The sequence below is a fragment of the Dipodomys merriami genome, unplaced genomic scaffold (genome assembly GCF_024711535.1).
Source record: "Dipodomys merriami isolate MVZ:Mamm:240054 unplaced genomic scaffold, mDipMer1.0.p SCAF_1, whole genome shotgun sequence".
Lineage (NCBI taxonomy): Eukaryota > Metazoa > Chordata > Mammalia > Rodentia > Heteromyidae > Dipodomys > Dipodomys merriami.
Window position 1 is genome coordinate 44129891 of NW_027202270.1, and position 25988 is coordinate 44155878.

At 36.4% G+C, this 25988-nt stretch overlaps 1 protein-coding gene across 1 annotated transcript in view; it reads left to right on the top strand.

The window, feature by feature from the left end:
- Positions 1-25988, top strand: part of Slc25a12 (solute carrier family 25 member 12) — a 100666-nt gene that overhangs the window by 51107 nt on the left and 23571 nt on the right. The window contains exons 7-13 of the mRNA XM_070020941.1: positions 2501-2639; positions 3225-3318; positions 4807-4891; positions 18161-18242; positions 19662-19820; positions 22979-23031; positions 23565-23645. Of these exons, the coding sequence (XP_069877042.1) occupies positions 2501-2639; positions 3225-3318; positions 4807-4891; positions 18161-18242; positions 19662-19820; positions 22979-23031; positions 23565-23645 (693 nt within the window). The remainder of the gene's footprint in view (positions 1-2500; positions 2640-3224; positions 3319-4806; positions 4892-18160; positions 18243-19661; positions 19821-22978; positions 23032-23564; positions 23646-25988) is intronic.

Consider the following 25988-nt stretch of genomic DNA (forward strand, 5'->3'; position numbering starts at 1 on the left):
AAGTTGGTTGTTTCCATTTACAGAGTCTAGTTTAAGGGAAAAAAGGGTTTATAGACAAGAGTGAACGATTACTTTTTTCAGTGGGCAGAATCAAATTGTCCTGGCCTCTGCACAATTTTAATATTCATGCTCATGGCAGGAGGAATGGAGGAAATATGTGGCCATTAGCCTCTGTGGCTCACTCTTCTGTCCCTCTCTCTGTGCCTTCAGTGTTTATACACCAGACACAAGTTTTTGTTGTTGTTGTTTGGTGGTGGTTGATACGTTGAATGGTAAAACTGGACCAATAGCAAGTTCATGTCATCCACTTCCTTACTGAGTGGAGAAATTTTCCTCACTTACCCAATTTCTTGTTCATGCACTTATGTATAAGTTTTTGATTACTGCTTGTTTTGAATGGAGGAAAGCCAATGAGTGCTTTTGTTGTTTCAGCTGAAGATCATTATCCCCGATTTAGACTAGGGTAGAAGATCAACTTCTGTTCTTTTTCTTCAGTGAATTTGAACATGGACCATGTCACTTTCTCCTACACATTTCACCTCCCTGACACCCATCCTCCACTTTCCTACCCTCACCTCATATTCAAACCAAAAAAATAAAAAAGGAAAGAAAAGGAAACTGGGAAGAAAAGAGAAAAAGTTTGAAAAAACTAAATAAAAGGTTGACTTAATGTGAATTAGGTTGAGGAAACCTATTTAATCTTTCCAAGTAGGTATGATAGCCTTAGTTTACCAAATAACGTTTTTATTCTTTAGAGGAATATCTGTCACTGGTACCTACATTCATGTTAATAAATATGTAATCTGCGGCTGGGAATGTAACTTGGTGGTAGAGTGTTTGCCTGGCATGCATGAGGCCCTGGGTTTGATTCCTCAGTACCATATAAACAAAAAGTAAATAATAAAATAAAATTATATATATATAATCTGTATTTGGGTTGAGGCATGTATATAAAGGTGAGGGGTACATATAGTTGCCTATCATTATTTACATTATTTGTAATAGACTTTTACGACTATCATGCTGGAATTCCACAAGCATCTTTTTGAAATTTTAATAGCAATATTTTCAGTCATGGGCTGGGAAAGTGGCTCAGTGGTAGAGCACTTGCCTTGCATGCATGAGGCTCTGGGTTCGATTCCTCAGCACCACATAAGCAAAAAAGAAAAAAGCCGGAAGTGACGCTGTGGCTCACGTGGCAGAGCGCTAGCCTTGAGCTGAAGAGCTGAGGGACAGCACCCAGGTCCAGAGTTTAGGCCCCACAACCGGACCCCCCCCCCAAAAAAAAGTACATATTTCCAATCATGTGAATTTCTCTGACTTCTGACTTAGAAATTGGGTTTTTAGAATGGAGTTTATGACCATGTGGTGAGTAGAAGAACTTTCCTACCCTGTAGACATGAGGGTCTGTAGACTTGAGGGTCATTTGTGCTATTGTACTGAAGACATAATAGCAAATAAATACTCATCACTGTGTCTATATATTTTTTGGAGTTTGGTAGTTGTACTTCTTATAATGCAGACTATAAGACTAAATATATTAATGATTAAAATAGCTAAAAATTTAGAAAAGTAGCTGGGCTCTGTTTACTCATGCTTGTAATCCTAGCTACTCAGAAGGCTGAGATCTAAGGAGCTCAGTTTGAAGCCAGCCCAGTCAGAAAAGTCCGTGAGACTTTTATCTCTAATTAAACACCAAAAGCCAGAAGTGGAGCTGTGGCTCCAGTGATAGAACACTAGTCTTGAGTGAGGAAGCTCAGGGAAAGCACCCAGGCCCTGAGTTCAAGTCAGTACACACACACACACACACACACAAACACACACACGCATGCACGCACGCACACACACACAAATCAGAAAAGTTGATATGATGAAAATAGTCTTAAATTTTACCAACACACACACACACACACACACACACACACACACACACACACACACACAAATAAATCAGAAAAGTTGATATGATGAAAATAGTCTTAAAATTTAGTTACTAGGGCAGGGGTATGTGGCTCAGTTATAGAACACAAGCTTAGTGTGCAAGATGCCCTGAGTTTCACTCCCAGCACAAAACTGAAAGTTGCAATTTAGTTTTTGTCAATGTGTGTGGGCAAGAAAGAATGTCCCTTATCTTGTACATTGATATTTCATTTATCTAGGACTAGCAGGAGTTCCATAGTTGAGGGTCTTGAAAATACTGTTTAAATATCAGTTTTTGATCTATAATAATTATATTTGTTGTTTCTGACCTTATAAGTAGATGAACCATGAAGTCCTACTTCCAGATGTTGCTTTCTTCCTTCAGACCTAAATTACATAGACTTCCCTGAGGGCATGTAATACACCGGGTGTTTTAGTATGATACCTTCCTTGTATTTATGTACTGGTTGTTAATCATTTTAATGACGAGAACTCCTTTGGGTCCTTTTTGAGTGTAATATAGTATCCAAAGTATGTTTCTTTTAAAAATCTTTAATTTTATTGTGTTGTTATTTCTTAGGCTGCTGGAGGAAGTATCTCACACCAAGTTAGTTTCTCCTACTTCAATGCATTTAACTCCTTATTGAACAACATGGAGCTTGTTCGTAAAATATATAGCACTTTAGCTGGCACAAGGAAAGATATTGAAGTCACAAAGGGTAAGATTTAAAAATCTGTTCAAATCTCCACATTTTTACTTTTCATCAACTAAGCTTGACGTTGATCTAAGTTCACCACACTGAAGCCAGTTCTAGAAAGTGCATATAGGCTCCAGAAATCCAGGTGGATTTAATGGGATGCTGAGGTCAGGAATGGAAGTAACTTTGACAGTTTTGAAAAGAACCTTGGTCCATTCTGTCAAACAGGTCATTGGTAGTGTGGCAGCAGCTTGTTTGTGCTAGGAAGGAATTGCCACAGAAAGATGAGTATGCCTACTACTACTTTTAGTGAGTTGTAACAGGATGTATTAGGTGACTGGAGAACAACCACTTCTTCCCTTTTGTAACTCTGGAATAATCATTGGATAGCTGAAGTTAATTTACCTGTTTCTGCTATTTCATCTCTTTGCATTGTATCTTTTTACTAGCTTTGAGAACTGTAGTTATACTTAAATTCAGCTTTAGATTCTAAAATACAACTAAAATGCCTTTACATTTCAGAACATGTTTGAGTTGGTATAGGTAGAAATATGCTGTCTACTAAGAGACTTTCAAGATTTTAATACTTTTTTCTTTATATTCCAGAGGAATTTGCCCAGAATGCCATACGCTATGGACAAGTTACTCCACTGGAAATTGATATCCTGTACCAGCTTGCAGACTTATATAATGCCTCAGGGTAACTCTTACAATAGTTCTTCAATTGTATTTAATTCTTTTAATAATTGTTTATGGTGTTTAATATAGGCCAATTCTTTTAAAATGTGAAACAGTATTGTGCCATCAGTTAATTTTAGCAGTAGTTCAGTCAACATATGAATTCTAAGAAAGAAATGGGCAAATATGAGAAGTGTAGGAGTGGGAAAAAGAATACAGAGGGTGGGGGGAGGTGAAGAAAGGGAAAGGGAGAGGACAAGGGGGGAGAAGAAAGAGCAAACGGGATGAAAAGAAGAGGACGGAGTTGGAGCTAGACAGGTAAAAGAAAGGAGTAATAAGGTTTAAGGTATAGAGGGAGATGAGAGAAGGAAGGAAAATGAAAGAATAGAGGAAACTAAGAACAAAGGAAAGGAAAAGATTGATTTAATCTGGGCTCTCTGGAGGTGTTATAAATTTCTAAATTATTTTCTTGAGGTATGCTCTGACATCCTCATAGGGATTGTCACAGACATGCTCAGATTTTTTTAAAATGACTCTAGTTTATAAATTAAAAGAAAAGACACAAAAACCCAACACTCAGACAATGCTTTATTTGCAAAGCCAGACAAATAAAGCCCTTTCTTATTGATTCCCTGTAGAAAGGGAGCTTATGATCCATTAAGACATTGAATTGGATGTTTTTTCCAGTTACATTTTGTCTTCATCAAATATAGCAATATCTGGAAAATAGTCTTTAACTCTAGGACTGAGGACTAATAGAAGTTGAAAAAACAAGTGCTTAATTGCCTAATGCTAGTGAATGGTTGGGCTAGATATAATGCTAAATATTTCAGCAATCTTACATATCCATAACTTGATGATTAGCATGAAATACCAGGCTGTTATATCCATGTATAATTTACATATTTGACACAGGTTTTGAACCTCTATAAAATAATAAATACTTTCAAAATACTTTTATTAAATCTAAGGTGACCTTTTAGTTGGTTCACAGAATGTATATTTTTTAAAGTAAATTTTTGGGAACAATAGTGCGTTCATTTTGTTCAAAACTCAAAGTATTTGAAAGACAGTTATAAAATACAGTTAAAATATATTTTAAAAATTCCTCTTATTCTTGTGCCTTTCTTAGTTTTGTATCTATCCTATTTTCTAGGATACCTTATACCTTATACCTGTGCATTATATGCTGTGGAAGATACATTGAGCATGTGTGGCCTGTTGCTAACTGTCCTTTGTTTCTGGCAAAGAATTATTCTTTTGCTTTTAATATCTATCGCTAAAGTCATTAATTTTGTGTATCCCAGCATTATTTGTCTAGAATGTTGTTGCAGACAGGGTCTGAAGATTATTTTTTCTTACCAAAATGATTTGTGTGACTAATGAAATGACACTTACACTTTTAAATTGCAGTTAACTTTTTTTTTAAGGAAAGATGTTCTCTATGCGAGGAGTTGGTCAGTGTCGGTCAGTGTCTAACAGTTCCGTGTTTCTATATTATTCCCTTAAGGCGCTTGACATTGGCAGATATTGAGAGAATAGCTCCCTTGGCTGAGGGAGCCTTACCTTACAACCTGGCAGAACTTCAGAGACAGGTAAAAACAGTCTTATAAAAATAATTACCTTAAAAATGCTGAAATAATATGTGCACAGAAAACCTAAAATTTCTGATTGTTGTGAAAACAACTTTTTGAGAAAGACTTAACTCCCAATTTTACTTATGTGAGTTACCCTCATCCTCAGAATATTTTTATGGGATTCCTAGATTTGTGATTTTGCTTTGTTCTTTTGCCTTATTAAGGTAAAAGAATAAGAGTTGAAATAGGCATGGGTTGACTTCCTTTCCATTGGAATTAGCATATTTTCCATTCATTTGTCTAATTTTTAAAGGTTAGTGTTAGGTTCCTTGTATCATGAAGCTGAGATTTATAAGGTTTTAACAGTACATTTCTTATTCACTGAGATAGTGCCTTATAGCTTATAAGAGAAAAGGAAACATGTCTAATTAGAAAGAAAACTTTGACCTTTACATTTTTGTTAGCATATTTTCTTTTTATTGTTTTATAAAGGTGATATGTAGAGGGGTTACAGTTATATAAGTCAGGTGGTGAGTACATTTCTTTTTGTACAAGGTCACCTTTTCCCTCTCTCTCTCTCCCACTTTTTCCCTTCTGTCCCCATACACAAGTTGTATTGTTCATTTTCAACATAGTATCTGTGAGTACCACTGCTGCATTTGTTCACTCTTTGTCCCTCCATTTCTGTGCCCCTGCTTACCCTCACAAAGATAACTAAATAACAAGCAAGACAAAAATAAAATAAAAACAGCAACACACCAAAAAGAAAAACTTCTTGTTTCCATTTTCTGGAGTCATTTCAATAAATATTATTTTATTTGATCAGATGCACATAGGCATATTACCTTTGTATTCCTCTCCTAAGAATATCCTCCTTTGGCCAGGTGCCAGTGGCTCATGCCTGTAATCCTCACTACTCAGGAGGCTGAGATCTCAGGATCGTGGTTCAAAGCTAGCCTGGCAGGAAAGACCATGAGACTCTTATCTCCAATAAACCACCAGAAAACTGGAAGTGGTGCTGTGGCTCAAGTGGTAGAGTGCTTACCTTGAGCTGAAGAGCTCAGAAACAGTGCCCAGTCCCAGACTTCAAGCTCTTTTACCAAAAAAACCCACAAAACAAACAAAAAGAATATCCTCCTTTAGTCTCTCTGTGCATTAATATCTAGAGTGACTTATTACATTTTTAAAGAAATATTATTATTTTTTAAAATGTTGATGATTAAAAATTGCTTATGCATACATGTATAAGTTTTTTATTTTTATTTATTTATTTATTTTTTGGGTCTGGTCATGGGGGTCTGAACTCTGGGCCTGGGCACTATCCCTCAGCTCTTCAGCTCAAGGCTAGCACTCTACCACTTGAGCCACAGCACCACTTCCGGCTTTTTTCTTTTTGCTTATGTGGTGCTGAGGAATCGAACCCAGGGCCTCATGCATGCAAGGCAAGCGCTCTACCACTAAGCCACCTTCCCAGCCTGTCATGTATAAGATTTTTAAAAAGTAATTATATTGTTACTATTAAGGTGTTATGATGTATGTAATAAATTGACAGGCTACCCCTTCCTTTACTTTCCCCTAGTTTCCCTCTCCCATCGCTGCCAAGTTACATAGGTCATTTCCACATAGTGTATTCTGAATAGCATGGTTGCGTTTGTTCACTCTACTCCCTCCCTTTCTACACCCCTCATGTTCCCCCAAAGGTAGGAAAAAAAAAACAAAGAAAACACTACACCACCACTATCACCATCAACAACAAAACCAGGTTTCCATTTCCTGGAATTCACTACAATAAATTGTTTGTTTGTTTTTTAAAGCAGCATTAAAAAAAATTGTCATCTCCTTAGTGGTAGGGAAAAACAAAATTGGAAATTGCTTTGTTCAGAATATCGCTGAAAATAGAAGAGGGCTATTTATTTCTAATAACTAATCGTATTTTAAATGTTCAGAGACATTACACCTTTGTGTTCTTCCCCAAAGGGTAACCATCTTTACATGTGTAAGGTTGGTTAATAACGGTTCCATTTCTAACTTTATACATATTAGGCAAAAGCAACTCCCATAAAATTACCTTATTTAGTAGAATGGAATGATTTAAAGTCTTGCTTTAGACAGAAACTTTTGGTTTCATTTATAAAAACTCATAGTTTGAGCCCTAGTAGTTTTTAGGAAGCTTCAATTGTAGCGAATGGTCACACACCTTGTCCTCCTTATGTTCCCTGCTCTAGCTCTGGAAGGACCTGTGAGCTTCTTATCATTCTCCTTTACCAGATGAGTTAGTGAGGAAATCGCAAGGCACTTAAATGTGGTTCACCTTGGGACGATTTGATAAGAAATCTTTTTCTACTTGAGCTCTGTGGAATGATGATTCTGCTTCTGAAATTAATTAAAATTCTCAGGTCCACTTTACATAATGAATAAGAACTTTTGTGCTCTATTGAAGCAAACCAAAAATGGGAAAGAGAGCTTTTATATCTACATTTATGGTAATACTTTAATTGTTTGCTTAGTGTGTAATAGAGCTCCCTGCAGATTAAATGAGCCTGAAACCTATTGTAGTATAGCTTCTTTTGTGCCAAAAAAAACTATGTGCTACCATCAAAGTTTATTTCCATTATGAGTTTTCAGATCTTTTAAAACTAAATGGATTTATTCAAATTTAGTGATTTATTTTAAAGTAAAATTTTGTGAAATTACAAAAAAAAATCTTGACATTCAAATGTTTAGAGTTCTTACTGAACTTAAATACTTACATATGTTTTATCACTGTAGCTGTAAGTTTTTGGAGGGGAGAAGTTTGAGGTTTAAATTCAGGGCCTTAGACTTGCTTGCTTGGCTGGTACTCTACCGTTTGAGTCATACCTCCAGCTTGCTTTTTTGCTTGTTATTTTGGAGATGAAATCTTGTAGACTTTTTCTGCCAGGACTGGCTTTACACCTCAGACTTCTGGATCTCAGCTGTCTAACTTGGATTATAAGTGTGATCCACTGGCATCTGGCTTTATATGTTTAGTATAATTGGTGAAAACTTGTTCTTGAATTTTGAAACTTTTCATTTCAAAAGACACTTTACAGTATCACTATTGCTATCCTTGAAGATAATTATGTTTATACTTCAGGAACTGGAGTGAATCTCTGTGGTAGAGTTTTTGAGTAGCATACATGAAAAGCTAGGTTCAATCCCCAGCACTATAAAATTAAACTTAAAAAAAAAATCTGAAATAGGAGGGCACCAGTGACTCAAGCCTGTAATCCTACCTTCTCAGGAGGTGGAGATCTGAGAATCGAGCTAGTCTGGGCAGGAAAGTCTGGGAGACTCTTATCTCCAATTAAATCACAGAAAAAGCCAAAAGTGGAGCTGTGGCTCAAGTGGTAGAGTGCTTAGCCTTGATCAAAAGGAGTTCAGGAACAGTACCTAGGCCCAGAGTTCAAACTGCAGGACTAGCAAAAAAAAAAAAAAAATCTGAAATAAAGTATTTAGCTTATTTAAAATGTTAACAGCCGGGGCTGGGAAAGTGGCTCAGTGGTAGACCGCTTGCCTTGCATGCATGAGGCCCTGGGTTTGACTCCTCAGCACCACATAAGCAAAAAGAAAAAGAAAAAAGCCAGAAGTGGCACTGTGGTTCAAGTGGTAGAGCGTTAGCCTTGAGCTGAGGAGCTGAGGGACAGCGCCCAGGCCCAGAGTTCAGGCCCCACGACTGGACCCAAATAAATAAATAAATAAACAAAATAAAAATAAAATAAAATGTTAACAGCCTCATGCCTGTAATCCTAGCTACTCAGGAGGCTGAGATTTGAGCATCGAGCTTCAAAGCCAGCCCAGGCAGGAAAGTTTATGAGTCTCCTATCTCCAATAAACAACCAGAAAACCGGAAATGGTGCTGTGGCTCAAGTGGTAGAGCTCTTGCCTTGAGCTGAAGAGCTCAGAGACAGCACCCAGACCCCACAATTGACAAAAAAAAAAAAGTAAAAAAATGAAAACAATTTAAACTAATTTCCTTCTTTGTCAGCTTTTCAGCTATTCACTTTTTTTTTTTTTTTTTTGTTGTTCATGGGCCTGAACTATGGGCCTGGGCACTGTCCCTGAGCTCTTCAGCTCAAGGCTAGCACTCTACCACTTGAGCCACAGCACCACTTCCGGCTTTTTCTGATTATGTGGTGCTGAGGAATCCAACCCAGGGCCTCATGCATGCAAGGCAAATGCTCTACCACTGAGCCACCTTCCCAGCCCTCAGTTTTTTCTTTACATTTCTTACTTTTGACATTTTTTTTTTTAAGGTACAAGGGTTCAAACTCAGGTCTTCATGCTTGCTGGGTGGGTGCTCTACCACTTGAGCCACATACCCCTTTTGCTTTACTTTAGTTGTTTTTTGTTTTGTTTTTTGATAAATTTTCATTTTGGAATTCAGATTTGACCTAGCACTATGAACCTTCTCTACCTTTATGTTCTATTCCTATCAATTTTCTGAAAGGTCAAATCTGAAAAATCAGAAATTTGGTAGGCACCACATTCCTCATTCCTCATCATTGTTCTTAGAAAGGTGATATTACCCTGCTGCTGTGTGAACCCTCTAAACAGATGTGAGATGATTTGCCTGTCTTCAGTGGCAGTTCTGAAATAAGACTTTTTATGATGCTTGCATGCACTCATATGTCTTGTCACATTTTTAGGTAATGGTTGCTACTACTCTTTTCTTCTTTGGTTCTCTAGACAGTGGAGTGCTTTCTCTGCCCTTCTAACTGGGATTGCACAGGGAATCTCTAGAGATCTGATAGGGACATTTGGGACATTTTAAAACATAAAATGCTAGACACTGCATTTTCTGTTTCACATTTTAGATACATTGGGTACTGTTACTACTGAAAGTTGTATAAAGAAATAAAAGTTAATATTTTAAATTTATTTTTCCTGTAAATTATAGAAATAATACCGGAGGCCAGGTGCTGGACCCAGGAGGCTGAGATCTGAGGATCAAGCTTCAAAGCCAGCTCAAGCAGGAAAGTCCATGAGACTCTTACCTCCAATTAACCACCAGAAAACAGGAAGTGGCACTGTGGCTCAAGTGGTAGAACCCTCTCCTTGAGCCGAAGAGCTCAAGGATAGCACCCAGGCCCAAAGTTCAAGCCCCATGACCAACAACAACAACAAAAAAGAAATAATACCTGAGAAAATAAAACCCCCAAAAAGTCAAAAATTTTTAAAATTTCATAGAACCAGATTTATGAAGATTATTTAAGAAGGATTCCTGGACGTGGGTTCAATCCCTAGCACAAAACAGAACAAAAAGATTCAACTAATGGCTATTAATAATTCTTGTGAAATCTGATCTTTACTGTCTTTGAAATCTGATACAAGTTTCTCTGGGCCTCAATTTCCTCATTTATTAAAATGAGTACCTTTAAATACTTTCAAGAATTGTTCATTTTAAGGTCTTGCATTCTGTAAAGTGATCAATGAGTTTTATTTTACAGTTTTACATTTAGTCTCCTTTTTCCTTTATAGCATTTAAATTTTTGTGATGAATGCAGACTAGGATTGAATAGAATAATATGCCTAAGTTTTTGGACTGGTTATGTAGGCCATTAGTGGAGTGCTTGCCTGTGTACATAAAAAGGAAGAAGAAGAAAGGAAATATGCCTAGTTTTTACAGAACCAAAGTAGTAGAATAAACTTTCTTCAAGTTTTAATCTTGAAAAAATTTTCTTCATTTAACCTATTTCAGATTTATGGTAAACTCAAAGGTAGTCACGTAGGCTACGGTGTCTTAACAATTTCAAGATAATACACTAGTAATCAATTTTTAGAATTCTTTAGTTCTTGGAGTTATAATATATTAACTATAGCTATTCCTATGTGACTTTATACTTTTTCCTATATGGTCAAACTAGGAGTATGGCTGGCTATTCCTTGGTATCCAAAGGAGATTGGTTCCCAGACTCTAATGGATAACAAAATCTGTAGATACTCACATCCTTTATCTAAAATAGCACATACCTCCTCCTATGTATTTTAGATCATTCCTAGGTTATTTATCAGATCTAATGACAATGTACATGCTGTGTCAGTACTTTTTATTTGAAGACAAAAAGTGTATGAATGTTCAGTATAGAGATAACTAGATTATTATTTATTTTATTTTATTTTATTTTTTACCAGTCCTGGGGCTTGAACTCAGGGCCTGGACACTGTCCCTGAGCTTCTTTTGCTCAAGACTAGCACTCTACCACTTGAGCCACAGTGCTACTTCTGGCTTTTTCTGTTCATATGGTATTGAAGAATTGAACCCCGGGCTTCATGCATGTTAGGCAAACACTCTACCACTAAGCCACATTGCTAGCTGCTAGATAGATTTTTAAAAGAAATTTTGAGATAGACTTACTATGCAGCCCAGGTTGCTCTCAAACACATTATATAACCCAGACTTGCCTTGAACTCATAATTCCCCTACCTCAGCCTTTCAAGTATTAGGAATCCAGGTATCTGGCTGTAGATGCAGTGTTTTCCCACATGGCTGAAACTCACAGATACAGAAGACCAATTGTACATGATTATTTATTGTTAGTGTATAGTGTTTCCCTATAGGAATTGACTTGAAATTTTAAATATTAAAGAAAGAAAAAATAAGTATTATTGTTATCTCAGCCTACCAAAGTTGTTAAGAAAATAGTTCTGGAACTAAAAGGTTCTTGAGAGTTCAGAAATAAAAGTGAGGAGGGAGGCAACGAAGAAGAGTTTTGGCACTGATTCCTAACATCCTTCTGTTTACTCATGATTAGGTTGGTGCATTGTTTTCCATTTGACAGGATTATTGTGAAAATGATGCTATGCCAAACAAAAGAAATGTACATACCACCCAATGTGGAAGAAATAACTGTATCGCAAAGCTCATAGAAGTCATAAATGTTATAGACCGTGATAGATAATTTGCTCCAGGAAAGTTAGAATGTGTTTGTGACTTTAACTGAGCATCACTATCCCACAATACTGTGAAATTTGGGAAATTACTAACCACTTAATCACAATAAAAAATTTGAAAAAAAAAAGAAAATGATGTGAGATAATATACTTATGACTGTCACCTACTAAACATGCAGCAAAATTAACTGCTTTTTTTTTTATTTTTATTATTTGAATTTGGGAAACATTAGCCCACTTCAAAATTAGCTGCAATAAGTATGAGACCCAATTCCTTCATTAAGGAGAGTGATTTTGTATTTTCTTTTTTATTGCCTAAAACATTTTGCTTTTTTTTTTTGTGTGTGCTGGATAAGATTCTACCTGTTATTTTTTTTTTTTTTAATTTTTTTTTTGGGTCCAGTCGTGGGGCCTGAACTCTGGGCCTGGGCGCTGTCCCTCAGCTCTTCAGCCCAGGGCTAGCGCTCTACCGCTTGAGCCACAGTGCCACTTCCGGCTTTTTTTCTTTTTGCCTATGTGGTGCTGAGGAATGGAACCCAGGGCCTCATGCATGCAAGGCAAGCGCTCTACCACTGAGCCACCTTCCCAGCCCCTCTACCTGTTATTTTTAAATTTAATTAATGACGGATAATAAATCCTTACTCTATATATCTCAGTTGGACTGTTTTGAATGTTAGAGATAATAGATAACACAGAAGATTATATTCCTGATCTAGGGATAAGCAGGGATTTTATAAAAGGACTATAAAACACCAGTCATCCAATGAAAAAGATTAATAAATTGAACTTCATTAGATTTAAGAAGTTTTATTCATCACAGTATATTAAAAAAATAGCTCAAGGACATGCTACATAGTAGAGAGACATTTGAAATACATTTAGCATTTAAGTGTTAGAGGATTTGTATCCAGAATATGTAATAATCAGGGAGTGCTGGCTCAGGCCTGTAATTTGTCTGTAATCCTAGCACTCAGAAGTCGGAGGCTTAAGACTGAGGTCGGAGGATCATGAATTCCAGGCTAGTCTCAGCTACATACTCAAGACAATGTCTCAAAAAATAAAAGATTATGAAATGAAATTCTATGAATTCATAAACAAAAGAGACACCTAGTTGAAAATAGGTAAAAGGCCTTAAAGAGAGAAAAGTACCCTGGGCACTGGTGGCTCATGCCTGTAATCCTAGCTGATACTCAGGAGGCTGAAATCTGAGGATTGTGGTTCAAAGCCAGCCCAAACAGGAAAGTCAGTGAGATCTAATCTTCAATTAACCACCAAAAAGATGGAAATAAAGATGTAGCTCAAGTGGTAGAGCACCCAGCCTTGAGAGAAGAATAGCTCAGGAGGGATAGTACCTAGCAAGAATGAGAGAGAGACAGAGAGACAGAGACAGAGAGAGAGAAAGAGAGAGGGAGATAAAGGAGGGAGAGAGAGGAAAAATTGAATATTATTTAATATTAACAGGGAAAACACATTAATACTACATTGAAATGTTATTTTATCCAAATTATAAAATTGTAAAATTACACTGACAGGGATATATTGTTTAGGAAGTGGAAGAATAAAAACTCAAAACTGCTGGCACAACTTTGAAAACTGTTACATAAACTACTGTGAAGAAACAACTATCTTCTTGGTTCTTCCAGATATAATCCTCACCAGAATGAGTATTATAGGTGTTAAAAGACATATCCAGGGCTGGGAAGGTGGCTCAGAGGTAAAGAGCTTTCATTGCATGCATGAGGCCCTGGGTTCGATTCCTCAGCACCACATAAGCAAAAAGAAAAAAGCCGGAAGTGGTGATGTGGCTCAAGTGGTAGAGCGCTAGCCTTGAGCTGAAGAGCTGAGGGACAGCGCCCAGGCCCAGAGTTCAGGCCCCACGACTGGACCCAAAAAAAGAAAAAAGAAAAAAAAAAAAAGACATATCCAAGTTGGGCACTGGTGGTTCATGCCTTTGATCCTAGCTGTTCAGGAGGCTGAGATTTGAGGATTGAGGTTCAATGCCAGCCTATGCAGAAAAGTCGCCAAGGTGCTTTATTTCCAGTAGGCTACTCAGAAAAGGCTGCAAGTGGTGTTGTGGCTTAAATGGTAGAGTGCTAGCTTTGAGCACGAAGAGGCTCAGGGACAGTACCCAGGCCCAGAGTTCAAGCCTAGGACCGGCAAAAAAAGAAAAGACATATTCAATATTGTTTGTAGTAGCAGTATTTGCAGTAACCAAAAATTAGAAACTCCTGGATAATTATTTTGTGGAATAGAAATGACCTATAATGAGAAAACATTTTTTTTGTTGTTGTTGCTGTTACCAGTACTGGGGCTTAAACTCAGAGTCTGTTGCTTTTACTTAGCCTTTCCAATCAAGGTTGGTACTCTCCCACTTGAGCCACACACTTGGCTTTTTGGTGGTTAATTGGAGGTAAGGGTCTCATGGACTTTTTCTGCCTGGTCTGGCTAGGATTATAGGCATGAGTCACCAGCACCAAAAAGCAGAAATTTTGGTTGAAGGGAAGTAAGTTTATAAAAAAGAGGGGGGAAAGGGAGTAGGGTGCAGAGAAAAGGGTATAAACATTTTTGGAGCTTCTAACAGTTTGGAGGAGGTTAAAAACAAAGTTAAAGACTAGATTTGGTCCTGTGTGAGAATGGGTAAACGAACTTTCTCTCTTACTTTTCTGTCTTACACAATTAACTTTTCAACTGTAGGAAAAAGTAAATGATCTATGATGGACTTGTTTTATTTTTAAAATGTTTTTGTTTTTATGCTAATTATATTAAAACTATAGACTACTCAAAGTGAGCTGGGTTGTATTTTGTCAAAGTATTATTTAAATGATTTTAACTGTATTTTATCTATTGCATTACTTAGTTATAGGACTTTGATTCATTGAGTAGTGTACTTTCTAGTGGGCTTTAGATTCTTTGAAGTTTAGATTTGTAGGTACACAGAGGAAAGCTTTACAGTCTACTGAACATTCTTTTTTCCACCCAGATCTTTCTACTTGTTACCTGTGGTACGTTTTACTATAAATGCAAATCTGTTCTCAAAAACGAGAAGATGATTTACTTATTAGTGATTTACCTAATTAGTTGTTCCTTTAAACACATTAATTCCTTCTTAGAGAAAAGTATATATGTTATTTAGCTTTTAGGGAAATGTCTATATCTACATTTCTCTATATCATATATAGGTATAAATGCTTTATTTTCCTCCTTATCTTCTCCTATACTGATACACTTTTTGGTTTTAATCTTACTTTGTAAGGCCCAGAGAATATTAGAGGAGTGTTAAAATCCTAGATGTGCTTTGCAGATAGAATTTTGTTTTGCTTGTGGCTATGCTAGCCATACATTTAGTTAATGCAGAATCCAGCCTTTAGTGCTTAGTATAAAATTGATTTAATCTATCCCTTGGCATATGCCCACCAGTAGTTTATCATTTGGAAGAAGCATTCTCTTTATTGGGTCAACATGATACATGAAGCCTCTTGATCTGGGCAGCTTGCTTGACTTATTCACTGACATGATCTCCTGTCTAAATCTCATTTGAACTCACTCCTTATCATACACATAATGCTTCGGGAGCCAGTTAAAAATCATTTAAGATTCTCACCTCTTGTTTTGCTTTGAAAAACACTTAATTAACCTTGTTAAATATCAAGCTTCATGATCATAATCATAACCTTAAGCAAAAGAGTGCCTTTTCCTTTGGCCTATTTGTTCGCAGTAGGGGATCTTCTTAGTACTGAGTGTTTTCTTTCAGTCTAAATGTTAAAAATTCAGTACACAGTCATTAATAGGGATGATAGCTATAGTAGCAATCCATTTATGAATATTCATGATATGAAATATATAGCATTAATTACATTAATTTACATACCTAAAAGAAGTGAACAATAACTTGCAGCAATAACTAAGCCTTAGGGGAAAAATCTTGGTAACCATATATTGTATGTTTTCTTACAAATGCTATTTAATAGAAATGGAGGTGACATTTCTGACAAAAGTTATTTGAGTATTTATACTTTAAGATGTTTTAGCTGAGAATTAAAGCATCATATAATCCTTCTGTTTTCATAGGATTTTGTAGGGCTTATAGCCATTCTTTGAAGAAAAGGACTAGAAAGAAAAATGTATGTGGATAGACAGAGAAGAAACCTTTTAGATGAATAAGGAAATTTGTACTATGTAAAACTTATTTGGGACCATGGTTTTTTCATATTATGAAAAAAAAACAGCTGTGTGTGTAAGAGGGAGAGAGACAGAGACAGAGACAGAGAGGGAGAGTCTGTAAAAGAGAGATAGAGCAAAGAGCAAAACAGAGAGAGAGAGAACACAAAAGAAATACTTTGACCATATAGCACAGGCTGGCCTTGAACTGTGTGTGTGTGTGTGTGTGTGGGAGAGAGAGACAGAGAGAGAGAGAGAGAGAGAGAGAGAGAGAGAGAGAGAGAGAGAGAGAGAGAGAGAGAGAGAGAGAGAGGGAGAGAACTACTTGTGTTTGAACTCAGGGTCTTGTGCTTACTAGGCAAGCAGTCTACCACGCCTAACCATTTTGCCTAGGTTAGTATCAAACTGTGATCTCCCTGATCTTGATCTCCTAAATAGCTAGGATTACGGGTGTTTATCCACAGTACCCAACCTATGAGCTCAAACTCTTGCTTCAGTCTTCTGAGTAACTGGGATTACTCTCTCACACCTGATTTGACTACAAATTTTAATGCAGCTTTTTTTTTTTTTTTTTTTTTTGCTTGAAATCAGGGTCTGACCTGTCCCTAAGCTACTTTTGCTCAAGGATAGCACTCAGATCTCAGCCTCCTCAGTAGCACGCAACCAACAGATTCTTTTTGTTGTTGTTGTTATTGGTCATGGGGCTTGACTCTGGGCCTAAGTGCTGTCCCAGAGCTCTTTTTGCTCAAGGCTAGGACTTTATTACTTTGAGGAACAGCACCACTTCCAGTTTTCTGGTGGTTAATTGGAGATAAGAGTGTCACAGACTTTCGTACCTGGGCTGGCTTTGAACCGGCCCTCTGTATAGCTAGGATTACAGGTATGAGAGACACCAGCACCCAGGCTACCCAAACCTTTTAATGTGCTTTCTTGGTTTTTATTTGTTGGTGGTGCTGGGAATCAGCCCTAGGTACTTGAGCATGCTAGATAAGTGTGCTAGCTTTGAGCTATATATACCTCCAGCCCATTATTATATTTTAGTTTGTCTTTTTTTTCCTTGAGGCACATTCTTTTTTGTTTTTTTGGGTCCAGTCGTGGGGCCTGAACTCTGGGCCTGGGCTCTGTCCCTCAGCTCTTCAGCTCAAGGCCAGCGCTCTACTACTTGAGCCACAGCGCTTGAGGCACATTCTTATTGTGCAGTCCAGCCTAGTCTTGAACTTGTGTTCTCTCTGCCACTGCTGGGATTTCCGGCCTGACTCTGGCTACTACTGTTTCATTTTCTCACTATTTTCTCTCCCTCCCTCCCTCCCTCCCTCCCTCCCTCCCTCCCTCCCTCTCTCCCTTTCTTCCTTCCTTCCTTCCTTCCTTCCTTCCTTCCTTCCTTCCTTCCTTCCTTCCTTCCTTCCTTCCTTCCTTGTTCCCACCCTACCTCCCTCCCTCTCTCCTCCGTCCCTCCCTCCCTTCCTTCTGTTAGAAGTCAGCAGGACTTTATACTTGTGTGGTATGTGGTATGTGCTCTAGTGCTGAGCCACACTTCCAGCTTCTTTTTTTAAGGTTCATTTCAACCTGATACTTTTTAAAGCTTCTTAATAATATTCCTTTGTTTCGGTCTGCTTACATAATAAAGCAGCTATTTTTATAATGAACATATTTAAGAACTAGACTGACATTGACCTATACAAATTATTTTAGGTGATTTATAGGATGCCTGTGAAGTACATTCTGAATCATAGTAGAATTTTTTACTTTGCTTTTGTTTTTTTATTTCACAGTAGACATTTTAGGTTATCATTAGTATTGTCCAACTTAGGTATCAGGATTTTTTTTATACATTTTAGAAAGATTTCAAACTTCTAAGTTAAAAAAGGGAAAAAGATTTTTACCTGAAATACTTGTTTACCTAAAAACTATACTTCTGGAAAATAATGGTTTGTTCCCAAATAGTAGTCAATAACTGATACATTAAGAGACTTGTTAAAGATAAGAAAAACTCCTGTGCATTCGAATAATAGGGGTACTCTCAAAACAAAAGCAAAAAGCCATGATTCTACTGCTTTTCATTTTAACTAGGTGAATATCTTAATTTGTTCTTTCAGAGAAGAGGTTAAGTCATGAACAATATTACTTTCAGGTTTTGCTTTTTCTTATTTTGGGATAGTCATATTGTAGCTGTTTTCATTTGCTGTATGCATTTCCATGTTTCTTTTTTTCCCACAGCAGTCTCCCGGGTTAGGCAGGCCTGTCTGGCTCCAGATTGCCGAGTCCGCTTATAGATTCACCCTGGGCTCAGTTGCTGGAGGTGAGTGACATGTCTGTGTGCTGTTTGAGGCGGGTGTTAATGTAATATTATCTCACTAGACCTGGACAGATCAGCAGAGATGCAGTTCATTGTTTTGGGGGTCACGACTGCAGGGCTTTCTTTATTTTTACCTGTGATCTGAGGACATGTCATAGCATGGCTGTGGCCCCTTTGGCTCCAGTCTGTCTCCAAGATAAAACCTCTGTAATGATGTGAAAGTCTGAGGTGCAGTGCTGTTCTTACCTTAATTATTTTGGTTAAGGCCAGTATGAAAAAATGGAAAGTAAGACTGAGTTTATGGGGTCAGGCATAGGAGTAGGTAGAAAATGAAGACTTTGGTTTTCTAGGATTTATATTTCAAATCCTAGAATCTGATAAAATAAAACAACCTCCCAAAGGGATTCAGTTTTGTTTTGGCTTATATATTTTTTTCTCTTTTCCTGGCTTAAGAATATATAGATTAGTAGTTTATTTGCAAAATTGAACTTCCTTTCTGTTCCCTGCTCACAGCAGAAATTTGAGGGACTGTAATTAAGTACTCTACAAGGAAAGTATATAGTAGAATCTGAAGTTGTTTTGTTGAGAAGAACCTAGAAGGCATGATTAAAATACTCCAACTTTTTCAAAATGAGGCTGAACTGATGATATTAGTATTATTTTTTCAGTCTCAGTTTTAGAAATTGTAAAGCTTGTTTTGGTTTCCAACATTCAAAAAATATAATACTGTAGCTCAGATAATAATTATCTCAGTCCCTGAAAAATTCTAAAACATAGTGCTTTTTCCTCAAGCAAATTTTATAACTAGAGATAAGGATTATATTGAAATTTGTTTCCAATAGTATGGTTGTAATAGTGATTAATTTACCAAACTGCTTTAGTAGTAGACTAAATTACAAAATTATAGTCACTTAGTTTACATATATAGTCATTTCATAATTATTCAGAAGTAATTGGCATAATATTTAGGCATTTAATGGAAAATATAAAAGAATGTTATAAAATGTAATAATTTAAATTGTGATTATGGGAAAGTGAGTGGTTCTTTAATGTTGGTGATGACTGGATAATCTACTTTGTAAGTCACAAACCTAAGATATCAAAGAGCATTTTTTGACACCTTTTTTTGTTCTTTTTCTTCTTCTGGTTTTGGACTGCTGGGGATCAGATCTAGGGCCTTTCACATGCTAGGTGAGCACTGTACCAGCTATATCTCCAGCCCGACTGTTATTTCATGAAGCAACTGTATTTATGGGTTGTTAAGTGTCCCATCCTTAGTGTATAAAAGAATGTAATGTAATTGTCTTCTGTGATAATAAATTTTATGTTTTATATTTTCGCCCGTCAGGTGAAGATATATTTTCTTTATGAACTCTGATTTAATTTTGTTCTTTTTAAGTTTGAAAATTGTTCTGTTTGTAGCTGTGGGAGCCACTGCAGTGTATCCAATAGATCTAGTGAAGACTCGGATGCAAAACCAGCGTGGCACTGGCTCTGTTGTTGGGGAACTGATGTACAAAAACAGCTTTGACTGTTTTAAGAAGGTCTTACGTTATGAGGGCTTCTTTGGACTTTACCGGGGTAAGTGGGCTAGTTTCACAGCTAAATTTAGGGATTTTATTTCAGGCTCTTTCTATTTTCTCTGCTCATTTTTCTTTTTTACATTCTTTCTGGTATCTAGCAGTATTAGTCTTGCCAAGTATTTCTTCTTCCTGCTAGGATTCCAGATTCTGTATTTTTCCCCAGTATGAGTCTAGGCTACCATGTCCTTACAAGCTAAGACACATGTCTGCAGCTCGGAAATAGTTTCTTTCCCAGTACATTGAAGAGGAGAAATAGAAGCTTCTCTGTAAAGTAGAAGCCAGGCTGCTACTTGAAAGTGAATTTATACACTTGTTTCAACTGAAAGAAATATATATATTTTTTGTCATTTCCAGGGAGGCCAGATGTAAGTCTTTTCCAATGAGTCATCTGAATTAAAAAGAAAAAGGAAAGAAAACTGTGGCTCTTGCCCTTTCTTCCCCTTAGCTCAGACACACAGCAAAGCAAAGAGATTGTCACCACCAACACTAGACTGAGTATAGAGACTGTTGTCAGCGTTACAGACTGTAACTCCATGCAGAATTCTCCCCCACCCCTTGGCTTTGTAGGAACTTGTTCGCCTTGGAAAGAGAATGGCTTTCATCTACATTAGAATTTAGGGTTCCTTGGAGGGGGCTGGAGATTAATTTTTTAATCCCTTTGGGCGCCACTTGAAATTCTTTGAAAATACTCCCAACATGCTCAAGTCCAGGGCATTTATGTAATTTACTGTACTTGTTTGTTTACACACCCTGGCTTATTAATCCCTAGCTCATTCTGAGTTGTATTCAACAGTTTGGCTTAGAATCTCTCCCTCAAAAAGGAAGACTGGACCTGAATAAAGCTTTATGTTCATGGACAGGAGAAAACCAACACCTCCAACTGATATAATATTCAAAAAGTCAAGTGAAAAATGTAACTTTGATTTATTGATAGTTGATAGAGAAGGTCATGAGTATGCTCATGGGGGATTATGTGTAGAATAAGAGAATAACTTTGAATTAGGCTCAAATACCTAGGTTCCGAGAATAAATATAATTAATTTTGTTCAAATATTCAGCAATCTAAATTCCTGTGCAGTTTGCACTCCATGGGAAGAAGTGTGCATTGTCCTCAGCACAGAGCTGACTGACCAGTGAAGGCTTGCTTTAAGCTCACTTAAGGCTTCATATCTAAAATTTACTTAATGGAATCAGCATTCAGTAGCCCTAAATTTTTTATTTCTTTGAAATCTCCAATTATTCATTATCAAATAATGACTTCTTTTCCTTGGTAGAGTTTTACATTATAAGAAGAAACCTAGCTTATATAACTGCAACTCTTCTGTATATCACCTTTACAGTAAAATTTAAAATTAGAAAAAATAAGTGTCAGGATTTTACAGGGTTTAATATATTTACATTTATTTTGCAGTAAGTTATGCATACATAGAAAGCTTGTGAAAAATATGCATCACTGTGCAGGAGACTAAAATATCAATAAACTTTGATTTTTTTCCTATGAATTGGGATTTGAATAAGGGAGAATCAATTTTTTTAAGTAAAAAGTAAAAAAAGAAGGAAAGGTTAAAAAAGAAGAAGAAACCTAGATATACAATGCATAGTTTAGCCTTCTCAATGAATAGCTGTTTAGAGAAGATTTCATTTGGGTTAGATGTTATATTAATTGTGTGCAATATAGTAACTAGGTGAGAAGGGATACTGGCTTTATGCAGGGTGTGAGATGATAAAATCCATCCTTTAAATGAGAGATTTTATACTAGGGAGAAGATTGTAGGAGTCCTGTATGTGAGAACTGTGATTATTGAGATTGTCATATATTGCTTAGAACTGGTCCATTATTTTGTCAGATGATTGACAAAATTGTTGACAGATTAGCTAAATTTCTTTGTAGGCAACAATGATAAAATGACATAAATCAGTACTTTATTAAAATTCCATGAGCTTTACTAAGGCAAGTTGTAAAACAAATACACATGCTGACATGGTTGTATGGGAGTAAGATGAAAAGTAATTGTGCCTGATAATCAGGAGGGTTAGAAAGTTAAGACTGCCATCTGCTGATTTATTCTTTTAAGTCAGCCTGCTAACCATGAAAGGTATGTGTGGATTTGTGTTTGTCGTTGATAATTCAGTTTGACTGACAGTAGCCTGTATGCATGATTACTTGTTGGCTCTCAACTCATGGAAAATCACTCAGCAGCATCCTCAAAGTAGGCTTAAGACCAGCAGTGAGCAAACGTGCAAGCACTCTCCCTTGGCAAGAAGATTTAAAGGATATACAATGTTTATTGTTAGCATCTTTTATAAATGTATGCAAAATTATATAAGCTAACAATTTGGATAAGCAGTGTGCCTTAGAAAAGTGAGTCCTATGAATATCTACAGATGCTGAATTGTTTATATATTTTTCTCTTTTTCTAGTGTGCCAGACTGGGAAATTTAACTTTTCTTAGAATAATGCTTTTATTTTGAGAGGAATCTTTTCAAAATGTCTTAAACTGGATATATACTAGTAAATAAAACTACAATTGGCATGCTTTTTGCTTACTGGAGATATTCATTAGATGATACTAAAAACTGCACTTTTCTCTGTAGTTGTGGCTTTCCTTTAAATAAATGAATACTGAATGAATAATGAATAAATGAATAGTGAAGGCTTCTCTGAAGAGAAAATTGTGGGAGTTAGTATTCTATTATAACTGAGCTACTATATACTGTTACGTAGGTAGCATTGTTTGTGACAAAACCTGGGTGGAGTTTTCCCCATATACTTTAGCATATCTCAAGTTCTGTGCAAGTTTGAATGTTGTTCGTTGTAATAAGAGAGGAAAATTGGTTTCATTGTTGTTGGTAATGTTTCCTGAGTTGAGAAAATCCATAGGCTGTATTTTTTCCTCAGTGCTTTTTGGATAAAAATTCCAGTTTGATAGTTTTTTTTAAAATTCATGCTTAAGGAAAGTATGTATAGCTTCAAGAAACATAGTGTCATACTTGTAAATAATTATTATGTGCATATACAGAGTTTTTAGGATAGCCACTTTTCCCATTTTAATGGAAGTCTAGAAATACTTGATGCATGAATAATACAAAGAAAATACTTTGTTTTGTGTGTCTTTCTGTTTTAAACCTAATTTGCTAATGATTCTATTTACCTAGGTCTGATACCACAGCTTATAGGAGTTGCCCCAGAAAAGGCCATTAAGTTGACTGTAAGTTTTTTTCTTACTGAATTGATGTCATTTATTTAAATTACTATAAGCACAAAATTAAAATCGATGCTGCTAAGATTGACACACATTTTGGGGGGGTACTTCTTTTTAAACTCACTAATTGGGCTCTGTGACTTGAGCCACACCTCCAGCCATTTTGCCTTTGTTATTTTTTAAGTAGGGTCTCAATGGTATTTCTGGGCTGTCTAGACCATGACTCCTCTATTTATACTTCACATATACCTAGATGATAATTGTATGACACTATGCCCAGTTATTAGTTGAGATGTGGGTCTTAAGAACTTTTTTTACACTGGCAGTGATTTTCTAAATCTTTGCCTCTCAAATAGCTAGGGTTACCAGCATGAACTACTAGTACCCAGCCAGCACTGGCATTCTATTAAGACACTTTTGTACACATTTAATAATTTTAAATTTTATTCTGAGATACGTTATTTACTTGGAAGGCAACAATGTGCCTATAGAAAAACTGGTTGGAAATTCTGGTTAACTGATACTGTCCTCCTAATTAGGTTAATGATTTTGTCCGAGACAAATTTACCAGAAGAGATGGCTCCATTCCACTTCCAGCAGAAATCCTTGCTGGTGGTTGTGTAAGTATTAATCCTGGGTGCTTCTTGTGACAAATATATTCTGTAAACTTTTTACACATTACAAGTGACATTTTACTCAAACTCAAGGTATCTTAAGCAAATGTTCTCATATAAAAATTTTTTTAATTTTATTGTATGATCTTGCTGGTTTTTAGGACAGGGAAAAAATGACACTTTCCTGAGCTTTATTTTCATTAGCTTCTGTTTTAGAAACTTCTAAAGTTTTAATTTCCAGACTTTAAAAAAGTCCTAATTCTTATTTTTAACCATCATAGGAAATATAATGTAAGTAGAATAATCATATATTTTGATTGACTGGAACTTTTACGTGTGAGATAACTATTAATTGGGTCTTTATATTTCAGGTAATGTAGCTACCTAAATTATAACTAATTTATAAATAAAATTACAAGTAATAACTGAATGAGCCATGGTGGTCTAGTTTTCTAATAGTGTCTCTTTTGGGTCTGGGAGTTATGATTAAACAACTGTAATTATATTGAAGCTATTGACAAAAATTCTGAAACCAGAGATTCACATTATATTTACTCAAAGCACAAATCATGTATATTTAAAGTGTAAGCATTTACACTGGGTTTAGCCCAATTCATACCTCTAAGTTTATAGCCCAGTTATCCTATTTATGGTATTTGTTTTACATTTGATAATGTGATTTGCTTGAGATTTGCTTAGTCCATTTTGTTTTTGAAAATGAAAATACCATTGTTGGACTGGCTGGTGGTTGTGCTAAAACTTTCCCAGTTGCTCTTGGAGCTTGAGGTGGTGAGGTCAGTGACCTTCAAACTTTTAATTCAGAGAAGATGCCCCTGAGGTCAGAGAGAGAAGGTCCTCCTTGATGAGATTTGTCAGCTAGGCACAGACATAAGTCCTCACCTTTCTGAGATCAAAGTTCTTATGGAAGAGGTGAATTGGTTGCAGGGGAATAGGAGTGGGGGAGGGGATGAAGGGGGAGTTGAGGGAGGTGAGCAATCACATTTGCATATTTGTCTGCATGCATACAAACATTCTTAGACTGCATGTTCAGGAAGGAAATTTCTTTGGTTGAATTTCTTTTCTTCATGAAAGATAAACAATGTACAAGAATAAGACCCTTGTCTAGCTCACCAAAAGTATATTTTCTTTTCTTTATTCCAGTGATGAGTACTGTAATTATTTCTCATCTAATGACAGAAGCTTTGTGAATCATAAATATTTTTCTCAGTGGTTTTAGTTTCCATCTGGTTAACAAGCTTCCCAACTCATTTTACCATAGCACATACACAAATCTGCCAGAAACTTGCAAGTCATGCTTTTCATCTTCCATATGGCTAGTGATTTGTTCCCATTTGTGATATCCAGAAGATTTTGGCTGTAAAATGGACTCTGCCCCATGTCTGACATGTGACCCAAGTCATTAAACTATAATCATCTATATGGTTCTTTTTGTTTTTGTCAGGTGTAGACCCTGTTTATAGGCTTGAACTTCAGGAATTTCTGTTGAAGTTGAGAATCTTTGAGAAACTACTGTTTCCTTAAATCTCTTCCTTAATCATGACTCATTTCTGAAAGCTTGATGGATTAAATATTAGCTAGAAATTAACAACATGAAAAGTGGGCAAGGCTCTAGGCAAATAAAAAAGAAATATGTAATTGTTTATTTTGTGTTGTTGTTGCTATTTTATTTATTTTTAAATTTTTGACAGGGTCTATAGGCAGGCTGGTCTGGAACTCACTGTCTAACCCAGGCTGGCCTCAAACATAAGCATACCTCTTGCCTCAGCCTCCTAAGTGTGTTCCATTATGTTCTGCTTGAGTTTCTCTTGAGAACTAGTCATCCCGCAGTGTAAAAGCATAGTTCTTTGGTTCTCCCAAAACTTTATAAATTTCAACATAGTCTTAGACAAATGGGTGATTATCTGTTTAAAGAATAGTGGACACTGTGAGATGCAGGATATACTCTTCCCTGAATGATAACAGATAAACACTGGCAGCCTGATCCAGAGTTCCCATCAGACAAGGTAATGGTCATGGTAAAATGTGCAAGGTGTTTAGCTCAGTGCTGTCAGAAGAGTGCTGCTGCTTTTCCAAAACCTACCCAATTTTAAAGCTGTAACTAAGGTTAAAGAAGAAATAGGCCCCTTTGTACTGTACAGCACCTTTACACCAAAATAAAAAAATTGAGGCAAGAAGAAGAAGAAGAAATAGCTCACTAGCTAATTAGGAAGCTGAGATCAAGAAGCTGAGCTTTTTTTTTTTTTTTCCTGCCAGTCCCAGCAGAAGTCTTTGAGACTTCATTTCCAATTAACCATCAAAAAGCTGGCCTAGATCTGGACATTTAAAATA